General features: G+C 47.5%; 1 protein-coding gene across 7 annotated transcripts in view; it reads left to right on the plus strand.

Moving 5' to 3' along the window:
• The window catches only part of ZNF827 (zinc finger protein 827), a 189,356-nt gene that overhangs the window by 87,699 nt on the left and 88,291 nt on the right, over positions 1 to 13,366 (plus strand). For all 7 annotated transcript variants that reach the window (XM_051820031.3, XM_051820032.3, XM_051820028.3 and 4 more), the window contains exon 6: positions 11,580 to 11,819. In XM_051820031.3, coding sequence (XP_051675991.1) covers positions 11,580 to 11,819 — 240 coding nt within the window. The remainder of the gene's footprint in view (positions 1 to 11,579; positions 11,820 to 13,366) is intronic.

The raw sequence follows: 13,366 nt of genomic DNA on the forward strand, positions 1-13,366 counted from the left end.
TCCCTCCATCCTTCTCTGAACTCTGTGCATAAAGCAGTGATAACCTTGCTGCTGGACAAGGGGGTTGCCCTTGCTTTTGGTCATTTTTTAGAACAACAGGAATTCTACTGAGTCTTTCAGGAAATTCTGCTTAAAACCGACACACATACACTTATACACACACACCAGCACTTTTTTTTCATGGAAGGAAATAGAAAGGCCTATTAATCACAACAGATGAGGGTGGACAGGACTTAGATTTATTAAATGGCAAAGGATAATAATGTTAAACAGCTTTCAGGTTAGATCAGATACATGAATTGACCCTCCCCTCTTTTTTTTCTTTTTTGCCTTTTTAATATGAGACAAGGAAAGTCTATGCTTGGACATTAGATGAAAAATAGGTTAATTTTTTTAAAATGAGATAATTTGGAATATTATCAAATGACACATGTACAGTTTAAATGCCCCTCTTTAGCTAATTTCTGGTGAAGTCATTAAATGAAAAGAAAACAAGATGATTGGGAGAGGTTTGACATTAGCACGAGGATGCTCAGAATTCAGTAATGACCTGGCCCCACCATGTCCCTCGATTCCCCCTACCCCGCACCATGATTGGTTGGCAAGGCTCATCTCACTGAATGTCCAGTGACTGAAGGTTTTATTTTGGGGGCCAGCCTTGTGGCATAGTGGGTAATGCCGCTGCCTGTGGTGTCAGCATCCAATATGGGTACCATCGGCTTGTGTCCTGGTTGTTCCACTTCTTAACCAGCTCTCTGCTAATGGCCTGGGAAAAGCAGTGGAAAATGGCCCAAGTGTTTGGGACTGTGCTCTGCATGTAGGAGACCTGGATGAAGCTCTTGGCTCCTGGCTTCCGCCTGGCCCAACATGGGCTGTTTGTAGCCATCTGGGGAATAAACCAGCAGATGGAAGATCTCTCTCTTCCTCTCTCTCTCTCTGACTTTCAAATCAATCAATAAATCTTTAAAGAAAAGAGAGAGATTTTGTTTCTTGATTTCTGTTTGGGCAAAAGTGAAGTTGAATGCAGGGTATGTTGTGATAGACAGACTTCGGTCTGTGGCCTCCAGAATCAAGCCACAAACCTGTCCTACAGATGTGGGCCTAGGTTGGCGGCCAGTTGGAAAAAGTCATGAGTACTGATGGAGTCAGTTCAGACAAGCAGCCGTCACACTGATTGTGATACAGGAGACATGGAGACTAATTGAAAAAACGACGTGAGAATAAACCACAAGTGCTTCTTGTGGGAGAAAATGTTGTTGTCTCTATGCCTGTCAGAGAACTTCCAGGTTTCACTAACTCTTTGATGCTTTAAAGTTTGAGCTCATATTTTTTCAGGCACATTTGTTTGTTGCAAATTCAGAATAAGTAGTAAAATAGAACGCCTGGTGCTTCTCATTGTGTCTTTTTTTTTTTTTTTGATTGATTGATTCTTGGTTGATTTCCTGCTTACTTCTGTCTGCTTAATCCAGAATTCTTCAGACACCTGTTCATTTTCTTTCCTACACTGCCAGAAAGCGTACCGATAGAGAGGAAGCACAGCTAGTTAACTTGTGATTGTGATGATCAAATTCAAGAAATCTGGCCGGCGCCGCGGCTCACTAGGCTAATCCTCCGCCTTGCGGCGCCGGCACACCGGGTTCTAGTCCTGGTCAGGGCACCGGATTCTGTCCCGGTTGCTCCTCTTCCAGGCCAGCTCTCTGCTGTGGCCAGGGAGTGCAGTGGAGGATGGCCCAAGTGCTTGGGCCCTGCACCCCATGGGAGACCAGGAGAAGCACCTGGCTCCTGCCATCGGATCAGCGCAGTGCGCCGGCCGCAGCGCACCAGCCGCAGCGGCCATTGGAGGGTGAACCAATGGCAAAGGAAGACCTTTTCTCTCTGTCTCTCTCTCTCACTGTCCACTCTGCCTGTCAAAAAAAAAAAATTTTTTCAAGAAATCTATTCTCATAAAATATCTTTGTAATTATTTTAGGAATTAAAAATGTGGCTAGAGCAGGAAGGAAGGGTAGGGGCATACAAAAAGATCTACTCTTATCGTTTTAAACAAAATTGTCCTAATGTTTAGGTTACTAAGATCAGCGTCACCACCCAGGAAAGAGTATGTAATTTAATTAATGGGGTAATTGATTATGGTTTAATTTGACACAGATCTTTGACTGTCTTCCTCATAGCAATTGACTTGGCCTCATGGTTTGCTCAGTTAGCCCTGCGCTGTCCTGGGTGACATGTGTGTGTGTGTGTGTGTGTGTGTGTGTCCTGCAGGTCATTGCATGGCTTTTCTGTTGCAACCTAGTATACTTGAAGGCTCTTGAACATTTTGGAGAGCTAAAGAAAGATCTACCACGTCACTGTTTCCTTTTACGGAGAGAGTTTCCTCCTGATCCCCCCAGGAACAGAGGATCAGTATGTCCAGGTGGAAGGGTAGGGCTCTGGGCAGAGCTTGCATTACCTGTCTCTAGGGTGTGCCCCCACCCCCCAGCCTTGGATTCCATTCCTCAGAGCAGGAATAGGGAGCTTTCCCCTGCTCAGGACACTGTATTTTGGCCATTATGGGAATGAATCAAGTGCCTCACTGTAGAGAAAAATGGAATTGAAGAGGCTTCCCATGGAGAAGCAGCTTATAACAGTCCAGTCCTTTAAAGAGTGTACTACCTGTCTCCCTGCACATGTGCCACTGCCCTGCAGAGGGAGGGGAGGGGTGGAAAGGGAGAGTAACACTGAACATCGTAAGCACCCGGTTCTCAGTTCTCCCAACAGGCATGGACATACATGGGTCCCCATCTCACTGGGACTTCGGCCAGTGAGGGGTGAGCCATGATCGTGTAGCCCACAGCCGCTCTGCTCCCATGCTGCTTCTCTGCCTCACGTAGCAGAGCCCTGCGGGGTGCCACGTCCACATCCATCTCCATCCTTGGTTCTGCTCGAGCAGGTCCAGAGCCTAATTGTTCTCCATGTGGTCAAGAAAATCCAGCCTAAGTCTTCATCCCATTTTTTGGTTTTGGCCAGGGCAAGAAGAGAAAGCAAAAGGAGAAAACAGCTTGCCTTTGTTGGATGCCAGCAGGTGCCGGGCCCCAGACAGGAATGTTCTCGTTCATGTCGTCTCGTTCCTGGTCCCTGTTTCACTTCACTTGGTCCTCTTGGCCTGCATTGCTGTTCGCCAAGTATTAAGTCTCATTGAGCTCCACACGTGCAAGAATCCAGTTTCAGATGTGGAAGGAGTTTTCTTTCTTTCTTTCTCTTTCTTTCTTTCTTTCTTTCTTTCTTTCTTTCTTTCTTTCTTTCTTTCTTTCTCTCTCTCTCTCTCTCTCTCTCTCTCTTTCTTTCTTTCTTTCTTTCTTTCTTTCTTTCTTTCTTTCTTTCTTTCTTTCTTTCTTTTTGACAGGCAGAGTTAGACAGTGAGAGAGAGAGCCAGAGAGAAAGGTCTTCCCTCCGTTGGTTCACCCCGCAAATAGCTGCTATGGCTGGTGTTCTGCGCTGATCTGAAGCCAGGAACCAGGTGCTTCTCCTGGTCTCCCATGGGGTGCAGGGCCCAAGCACCTGGGCCATCCTCCACTGCACTCCCGGGCCACAGCAGAGAGCTGGCCTGGAAGAGGGGCAACCGGGACAGAAGCTGGCGCCCCAACTGGGACTAGAACCCGGGGTACTGGTGCTGCAGGCAGAGAATTAGCCAAGTGAGGTGCGGCGCCGGCTGGAAGGGGTTTTCATGCCCAACCCAGACCTTTGTATCTTTGAGGCCGGCAAGTTGGAGATGAAAGATTTTTAATTTAGCCGATTGAAAGGCATAGCAGCCTGGAAAGTGAATGGTTTCAGCACGGCGTACTTGGTCTTGCTTCTAGAGGCTCTTCTCAGCTCCTTCTTGTTCCAGACTGCCAGCTGAGGATATTACGTACTAGTGTATAGGATATTACGCAATAGTGAGGGCTGCACGATCTAGAACGTAAAGCCGCAGGAGGGGATGAGGCGGGGGCCCTGGGGCTTGACTGCCTACGGGATGTTGTCCTGATGCAGGAACAGGGCAGACATGCAGCGGGGCCTCCGACCAGCCCTGAGGCAGGGAGCAGGAAGGTCTCGTGGTAGCTAGGAGCCCCTCCTTCTCTTGCTACCTCCTTGCTGCTGCACCAGGTGGACCACAGCCTATCCCCATCTTGTTCTGGCTTCTTGTCTTTTCTTCCTCTTCCTCCTGTATAAGTGTGCAGCCACCATTCCACTCCACCGGCTGGTCTCTGCCCGCTCCCCCTTGCTGACCTCACTCCATCCCTGGACCCATACAACACTTTCCATCTCTGTCACCAGTGTTCTGCTCTTCATGCCCTGAACCATCACAACCTCCACTTCTGGCAGGAATCATAAGTGCTCAGGTAACACAGGACAGAAAGTCTTCCACTTCTGTTTCACTTCCTCCTCTTAATGCCATCTTCCAAATCTTAGAGGCTTAAAATCACAGAATTAAAAAAAAAAGCATATCACCTGCCTTCATCTAGTCTGGGTACAAGGTTTATGCATACTTTCTTTTTTTTCAGGTCTATTTTTATTATTTATTTGAAAGTGAGAGTTAGAGAGAGAGAGAGAGAGAGGGAGGGAGATCTTCTACCCAGTGGTTCACTCCCCAAATGGCTATAATAGCTAGGGCTGGGCCAGGCTGACTTCAGGAGCCAGGAGCTTTATCCAGGTCTCCCACGTGGGTGGCAGGGGCCCGAGTACTTGGGCCATCCTCTGCCATAGTCCAGGCAGTTAGCAAGGAGCTTGTTTGGAAGCCAAGCAGCTGGAACCTGAACCTTCACTCCAATCTGGGATGCCAGCATCGCAGGCAGTGGCTTAACCCCCTGCATCAGAATGCCGGCCCCACTAATGCATAATTTCTCTCACATCTATCTCTTCCTTCTTAATTCAGACTCTGGGTCAGTCAGCCCCAATTCCTCCCCGTTCAACCCCTGGGATATCCTGGGACTCCTCCGCTTCAGTTCAGGTTGTCAGCAGCCCTGGCTTGGGTCACCACAGTACACTCCCAACAGCTTGCCCCACTTCCATTTCCTCCTGTGAAAGCAGCGCTGCTGAGAGGCCTTCTGCAATGCAGTCGAATCCCTTCTCCACACGGGTCCCCAGCCCAGCACCTGACATCCATATCCTGCCCTTATCTCCTCTCCAATTTCGTTTCTCTGGAATATACCTGATACTCTTAATTAGTATGTTCCTGGAAGATCTGACTTCAGCACCCAGGTTACTGCATGAAAAATTAAAAAAAAAAAAAAAAAAAAAAAAACAGATTACAGATGGTCCCCGACCATGGTTTGACTAACATTGTTTTGACCTTACAATGGTGTGTAAGTGATGCATGTTGAGTATAAAACGTATATCAGGCTTTGAATCGGGTCGGTGTCCGGGCTAGCGGCACACGGTGCAGTCCTCCCCAGCGATTCTGAGTGGAAGCGACTGAGACTCCGCAGTGGGCTGTTGCTGCTAAGCCGTGCTGCTCAGTAGATTAGGTGGATTAATTACATTTTTTACTTAGGATATTTTCGACTTAGCGATCGGGACATTATTTATTAGAACATAACCCCTCCATAAGCCAAGGACATCTGTGTTGGACTCTTGGCAGTGAGGCACAAAGCGGAGTCGGGTAGAAAGCCGAAAGCGGGGGCTGACGCAGGGATGCCTGCGGAGAGGGTGGTGGTGGAATGGGGACTCACTGCTTCATGGGTACAGAGTATCCTTTGGGAAGGTGGAAGAGTTCTGGAGATGGGGGACAGTGATGGTCGCCCCATGTGTGACCGTACTCGATGCCACTGAATCATCCCTTCAGTTTAACGTGGTAAAGTGTGTGTTAAATACATTATACATGATAAAGGTTTTTAAAGAGATGTATTTTATTTGAAAGGCAGAGTTACAAAGAGAGAGAGGGAGAGAGACAGAGGAGAGAGGTCTTCCATCCACTGGTTCTTTTTCCCAAATGGCCAACAACAGCTGGGGCTGGGCGAGGCTGCAGCCAGGAGCCAGGAGCCAGGAGCTTCATTCAGTTTTCCCTCATGGGTGCAGGGATCCACGCACTTGGGTCGTCTTCCGCTGCTTTCCCAGGCTCATTATCAGGGAGCTGGATTGGAAGTGGAGCTGCCAGTCCTTGAACTGATGCCCATATGGGATGTTTGTGTCGCAGATGGCAGCTTTACCTGCCATGCTGCCACGCTGGCACCCACAATAAATTTTTTAAAAATACACTTTTGGACTTCTCAGGCAAATTGAGAGTATAAAGGTGAGAGATTATTGAAGCTTTGAGACCAGAGAAGATTTTCAGAGTTTCTTTGCAGAAAACTGGGCAGTGATTCCTGTGCCATGGGGCAGAGGGGACTAAAGAGCTCAGTTTAAGGGATACCATCTGGGGAGTTAGTCCTGTGTTTTCTGCAGTCGCGAGCCACCTGGCCTGGTGACTGGTATTGGCCTGAGAAGTCTAAAGGGGCCAGCAAGCAGGTGTGGCAGCCGGACAGACAGAGTTGCCATGACATTGCGTCCCATCTAACATCGGCCTCTTGATCAAATGAAGAGAAAACTGGCTTCCTTTGGTCCAGATGCAGACTAAATGCCCACAAGAAGGGAGCATGGGATTTGTCTTAAGTGATGTCCAGTGGGGGTGCCTGGAGGACTGATGGTGCCTCAGCACAAAGAAAGCTGGCAGTCCACAGATGGCTCACTAGGGCAGCGGAGGACCCCATGGCCCCAGACTAGGGAAAGGGAGCTGAAGGGGAGAGGGGAGTCCCCTCAGAGTTAAAGGCCTCTGAACACCCACTGATGGGCAGATCCCAGGAGAGAAACGTCTGCTGGGCTAAAGAGCAGGCAGTTTCTCTGTCCCTCTCTTTTTGGATAAGTTGGCACAATTTATTTATGTTATTGATATGAGAGTCAGACAGACATAGAGAGAGCTGTTATCCACTGCTTCACTCCCCAGAAGTCCTTCCACCTCCGAAAGCCAGGGTTGGGCAAGGCCAAAGCCACGAGTAGGGAACTCAATCCAGATCTCCCATGCAGATGGCAGGGACCCAAATCCTTGAGCCTCCACCTGCTGCCTTGCAGTCTGCACAGGAGCAGGAAACTGGAATTGGGAGGGGAGTGGGCACTCAAACCCAGGCACTGATACGGGACGCAGGCCTCCCAAGCAGTGTCTTGCCCACTGTGCCAAATGCCCGTCCCTAAACCATTCTCTGAACAGTGAATGCCCTCTCCCCGCCCTCACTACCCTTCTCTAGGGTCCGAAAGGGCAGCCAGTGTCTTTCCGAGCCCTTCTGGCACCCTGTGATCCCTTCTAAGGCGAGGAAGGACCCGCGCTGGAAGGCAGAGTGAACTGCGGCAGAACTCATAGGATTGCACGTTCTGGTTCTGGGTCGAGACTTGTGCTGCTTGAAAGGGCCGTAGGTCTCCCTCCGTGTGACCTCAGCATTTCCGGTTTATGGGCCTGCCTGAGACTTCACCCGGGGATACGGAAGAGCCCTCCCCTGGAGAGATGCAAAGAGACAACAGGAGGCGAAAGTAGAGTTGCTTTGGTTGCACCCTGAGAGTCCTGCATATTCAAGGTACAGCGCCTGGCCTCAGCCAGCTGATACTCCCTGGGCACCCAGGAAGACCACGCTTCCTCCTCATGCTATGCTTCCTGGGCCCCTTGATGCCTCTTGCTGCACTGGAGTCCAGGAAGGGATGCGTGTGAGGTTTGTGTCTGTGTCATCACTCATGTGGATTTGAACTGCTTGAGGGCAAGAACCATGCCTTATTTATCTTAGTATCTAACATGCCATCTGTCACAGTGCTTAGTACACAGCAGACGTTAAAAAAAAAAAAAAAAAAAGAAGATTGTAGAGTGACCGAATGACTGATGAATGAAATCGTGCAGGGTTCGCTAGCTAATATGCGCTGTTTTCATGAAGGCAGAAAAGACACTGTGGTTACTCTTCCCCCTTCCGTTGCCAAATGGAGTTCTAACAGCGCTTGCTGGTTTCACAGCCCACACTTCCAGTGCTCCCAGGCCCCCACGGTATTGTCAGCACTTCCCAGGGGGAAATGTCATCCCACACGTCTCTGTCACAAGGTGCACTTTATCATCCTGTTATCCGTGTACCCAGTTGTTTTTCATTGCTTAGAAGTGTACCTAAATGACAAAATAGCCGTATTTATCATAGGAAAATTATAGCATGCAGATAAGCACTGCGGTAGTGAATCCCCACCAACTACCCCCAAGTGTCAGCCACTGAGAGTACATTGCCTTCCTCGGGGCCCTTGTGCCCCCCCTTTTTTTGGAATAGCAGTAGAGGCTACATGGGATCAATTCATGTTTTTCTTATGACTTTAGGAAGCGACTGTAAAAGGAGTGTGTGTGTGTGTGTGTGTGTGTGTGTGTGTAGGGGAAGGGTAAAGTCCTGGAAGTGTTGGCATGACCCTGCATGTGGGAGCCAAAGCTAGGGTGGAGGCACTGATTGATTCAGGCATTGTTACTGCAGAGCACACCTGGCCAAAGGAGCGGTGACCTGGGGCCCAGGTGGGTACGGGGCAGAAACCTGTGTTCCCAGGCCAGCCTCTCCAGGCACCTGGCTGAGAAGGTGATTAATTGTCGGGTGAGCCCAGGCTGGAACCTACAGGGGCTTTTTCCTTTCATATTGGGTGCTGCTTACGCGTTTTCTTGGAGCCAAAACTAGAGTGTGACAAAAGCCATAGGGCAGTGGTTTTCAACCAGGCTGATTTTATCCCTCCACCCAGTCCCTAAAGAAAATCTGGTAACTTCCTAAGTCATTTCTGGTTGTTAGAACTGGAAGAAGGAGCCAGTGGTATCCAGACCAAGGATGTTGCTAAACGTCCTACAGTGCTTAGGAAAGCCTCCCACGACAAAGATTATCTGGGCCAAAATGTCCGCTGTGCCAAGGCTGAAAAACCCTGTTTTTTCAAAAAGGTGGCATGGACATTGTGGCCCAGAGGTGACGTCACCATTTGGGATGCCCGCATTCCTTATCAGAGTGCCTGGTTCAAGTCCCGCCTGGCTGCTCTGCTTCTGATTCAGCTTTCTGCTAATACACATCCTGAGATGAAGTACTTGGGTGCCTGCCACCCACGTGGGAGACCCAGATGGAGTTCTTGGCCCCTGTCTTCAGCCTCGTCCAGCACTGCCTGCCTGTTGCAGGCTTTTGGGAAGTGAACCAGTAGATGAAAGATGGATCTCTCTGTCTCTCTCTTTGTTGCTTTGCTTTGCAAATAAAAGTAAATAAATAAACATTTTTTCAAGGCAAGACAACTCTTGGCAGCAGTGCTATTGCATGAAAGGGAAAGGACTATAACAATATTGATTGTGTTTTGTCTGACTTGCCCATTGAGACATCAGTTTGAAAAACTCTCCTCTGTGCATCTGGAATCTATCAGCTAGATTAAGAATGCTAAAGGTTTTTAATCAGTGATCAGTGTTTTGTGCATTTGTGAAAGGTCAAGAGTTGTCATAAGAAAGGGCAGGCAGCACTTCCCTGCAAATCGTACTTGAAATGATCCCAAGTAGCTTTTGAAAACTAATTTCATTAAGTTCAGTGGTGTAAATAGCCAAGTGGTTGTTAATCCGGGGTCAAACCTGGGGAAATGGGGACGGAATGGGAGGTGGAGGAAAGATGCTAAGTGATGGAGATTCTGGCTTTGTTATTTCGTTGGTTTTTTTTTTTTTTTTTAACTAAGTGAATTCTGCTGTATTTGTCCAAGTAGTACTTTGTGTGAGTCCTGAGGCCTTGGAATGACTTCCAGAGCGAGGTTCACAGGTATCATTACATCCCTGTGACTCTGACCCCACTGTTTGTTTTCCAAATCCTCGAAATTTAGGGGAAGAAGAAGGAAACGTGTGTTGTGACTGCCCTGTGCATGGGCGATCCAGCGGGAACTCACCAGCTCCTGGGTCCGCAAGAGGGGCAGAGAGGCTAGGCTCGGCCTTGGAGGGCTTGCTGTTCTTCTCATATCTTTCTTTCTTTTCTTTTTAAAATAAAACTGATTGAATCAATGGACTTGATTTTTATGAGCCGCTTTACAGACACACAGAGAAGGAAACAGGTTGGCATGAATTGGGGGAGGGGAGAGTGATCCAAATTAAATATCACAGTTGCCTGCCATTCCTTTGCTGACAGAAAGCAAGCAGTTTTCCCTGAGAAGCATGTGTAGTCTGTCAGGAAGGAAAAGCACAATTAGCACTCCTCTCACATAACACTTTATTGATAGCACCGTCTTAATTCTCATCATGTAATTCAGTATGCTCTTGTCTTTTTTACTGTGAGTCAAAATCCGTGTGTATTTGACTTTGACCCGTGTCATCCTTTGCAGGGAAAGCGTAGTTTCTCTGACCACCTACCTGAGAGCAGTGAGGTTTCCTCTTTCCCATCTGCTTGCTGTCCCACAGGTCAGCACCTGCTTCCTACTGGTTTTTCATTCTGTCGTCTGTCCTTTCGTCTAAGTGTCCTGGTCTGCTGTAACCAATTGCCACACACCTGGTGGTTTACTTATTTTCTCAGGGTTTAGGCAGTCAGAAGTCCCAACTCAAGGTGTTGGCTGGGCTGTGCTCCCAGCAAAAGCTCCAGGGGAGAATCTCGCTCCCTGTGCAGGTTTCTGGTGGACCCTGGCACTCGGTTGCATAAATCTAGTCTCTGTCTTCACGAGGCCATTTCCACTGTGTCTGTGTCTTTTCCCGTCTCCAGTAAGGACTTCTGTTGTTGGAGTTAGGGTGCTGAGTGCACAGTTGTTACGAATGAATGCTTATTGATTTGTAATGTGGCCTAAAGTAGCTCAAATGAATGGTTGGGCTAATTGTCCCTCCTCGTTTCAAAGTTGTCCTGTCATTATCTCTGAGGACACATGGCTGTAGACATTCCGACCTCACAGAGCAAATGCGTGTCGCAGATAAAAGATAGAACATCTGATAGCTACACGTGAAAGAAGAGCAGTCAGTACATCAGGCCGTTAGCACAGCCTGTAAGGGTGCTGGTTTTCCAGGTGTGGATCCTTGGGCTGGTCAGCTTCCGAGGTGGTGGTGACGGTTACGAGCTTCCAGCAAAGAGCAAATATCTCAGTAGAATTGACCCTATTTATTCTTTATTAATTCAGATACCCAAGTGAGAAAAAAACGATCAGAGTCATAAAAATAGAGGGATGAAATCATAATATGAATATGCTTGCTCTTACTTGATTCACTCAATCGAGTCAGTTATAAATTCAGGACAGATGCTTATCCTGTTCTTTGCGAACCACAGTGTGGCAGAGAAGAAGGGCACAGGGCAGTGGCCAGGAGTGATCAGGAAGCCCAAGTTTCAGGTGAGGAGACCAGGCCTGGCTCCACTGCCATCTGTATGACCTTGGACAAACCGCTTCACTTCTCCAGGCTGAAAAACTGACATTTCCTGTCTTTGCAAGAAACCAGATGGGTTGAACCATTAGTTTTCCAGCAATGTCCCAGCATGCCACGGAGCACCATCTCTGCCCAGCTGTCCCCTGACCCAAGCCTCAGAGCTCAATCTGGAATTCCACACTGGGTTTGGTTCACAATTAAGAAACTCTGGTGTTTTTGTTTCCCCTCGTGCACCTGCTTACAGCGGAAAGCTACAAGGAAACTCAGATGGTGAAGATTAAAGAGGAACCCATGGAGGTGGACATCCAGGACTCGCATGTGTCAATATCACCCAGCCGGAATGTGGGCTACAGCACTTTAATCGGGCGAGAGAAAACTGAGCCCTTGCAGAAGTTGCCAGAGGGCAGGGTACCCCCCGAGAGAAACCTCTTCAGCCAGGATATCTCTGTGAAGATGGCTTCTGAGCTTCTCTTTCAACTGTCGGGTGAGTGTATGTGCCGGAAAATGCCAATGACTGGAATCGTGGAACAGAAAGCTTTCCAGCAGGGTTGTTAAAAAAAAAAAACCTCCACATTACAGGATTTTTTTCAGACAGAAATCAATTTTATTACTACAACATGCATACCGCCACCCAAACTAACAGTTAATAAAGTGCTGCCAAGTAGAATCCCTGCCAAGCTTTCTTTAATAAATAGTTAAGAACGATGTGAAATGAGAACTCTGTTCAATTCTGAGCAAATGACCCCTGTTGACTGTGCTAAACACTTCACCCCTAATTTTGTTTAGGCAGTTGATCTGATTAATAGCCTTTTTTCCCCTAATGTACAAAAGATAAAGTTCGGTTTACTCCAACAGTGACTGAATTACCACGAATTCCAATTTAGTGAGGTTGGAATGAATGAGATTTTATTCATACTGTATCTTGCCCGAAGAAAGAAACAGCAAAAGGTAAAAGTATGAGGACTGTTGCCAGCTATAGCCTAATAGAACATTTTCTGTAAACCAGCTTTTTTACTATGAGTTCTTGGGATTCTATGGTACAGTCATTATCAGCCAGTGGAATGTCTTGATAAAATAGTTGAGGGTGCTAGTACCTAAGCTGTTCGTTCACTCACAAGCCACATACCACATGCTGTTATTTTTTGGACATGACTGAGATGAATTATGTATTGTGTGTACAAAGTTCAGGTTTTGATCAACATCATACACCTGTCTATAGGCACGCGCTGACCTACCCATTAAAGTTCATGCATCAGTGAAGTTTGTCACTAATGACTGAAAAATCTGTTTTGTGATGGATAACAATTTTACCCATTCAGTGCTTCATTTTGTAAGTGTTCGCTTGCTTCCTACCCTACCAGAGTATCAGGAAAAGGAAAAGCTGAACTGTGTGCCACCACGGTATTGAACTACTCATTGAGACCCCACAGCTGTGTATCTATCAGATGGTGCGGAAAGTGGTGGCCTCCAGCGTCTCCCAACACGGGCTGGATTTGTGCAGATCTCTGCAATAGGAGACACTGTTAATTCAGTCAACGTGATAGGACCCATAGATCTTTGCAAGTTGCAAAACACGTGAGGGGCTTTCTTTTCCCAAGGCTTCAGCGTATCTAAAAACAATAGCATTTTGATAATGACTTAGGAGTTAAAATTTACAAAAGTGAGAGCTCCCGGGTTCTTTCCAGTCTTTATAGCAGTACATTACTGTGGTCTCCTATCAGCTAAAAACTTTGTGTCTCAGAGTGCTCAGCCTGGCCCTGGCACTGCCTAGGTGAGCTCAGACAAGTCATTTAGCCCCGATTTCCCGCTCTTTGAGAGGATCCTGGCCATGAATCCAAACTCATGCTCATTGTCATTGTCAAGTAGACACAAAGGGACTGTCCACACAAACAGGTAGGTGGCAGCTTCAGTCTAGTATTATAGGACAGACATTGTAAATCTTTGCTTAAATTTTCCCAAAAATATGCAATATTAGGAGTTTTTTACTCTCTCACATTGAAATCTGACACCCTTCTAGAGTTGGCCAGGTTT

This window comes from Oryctolagus cuniculus, chromosome 8 (genome assembly GCF_051225735.1).
Source record: "Oryctolagus cuniculus isolate XC-2025 breed Fujian yellow rabbit chromosome 8, ASM5122573v1, whole genome shotgun sequence".
Taxonomy (NCBI): Eukaryota; Metazoa; Chordata; class Mammalia; order Lagomorpha; family Leporidae; genus Oryctolagus; species Oryctolagus cuniculus.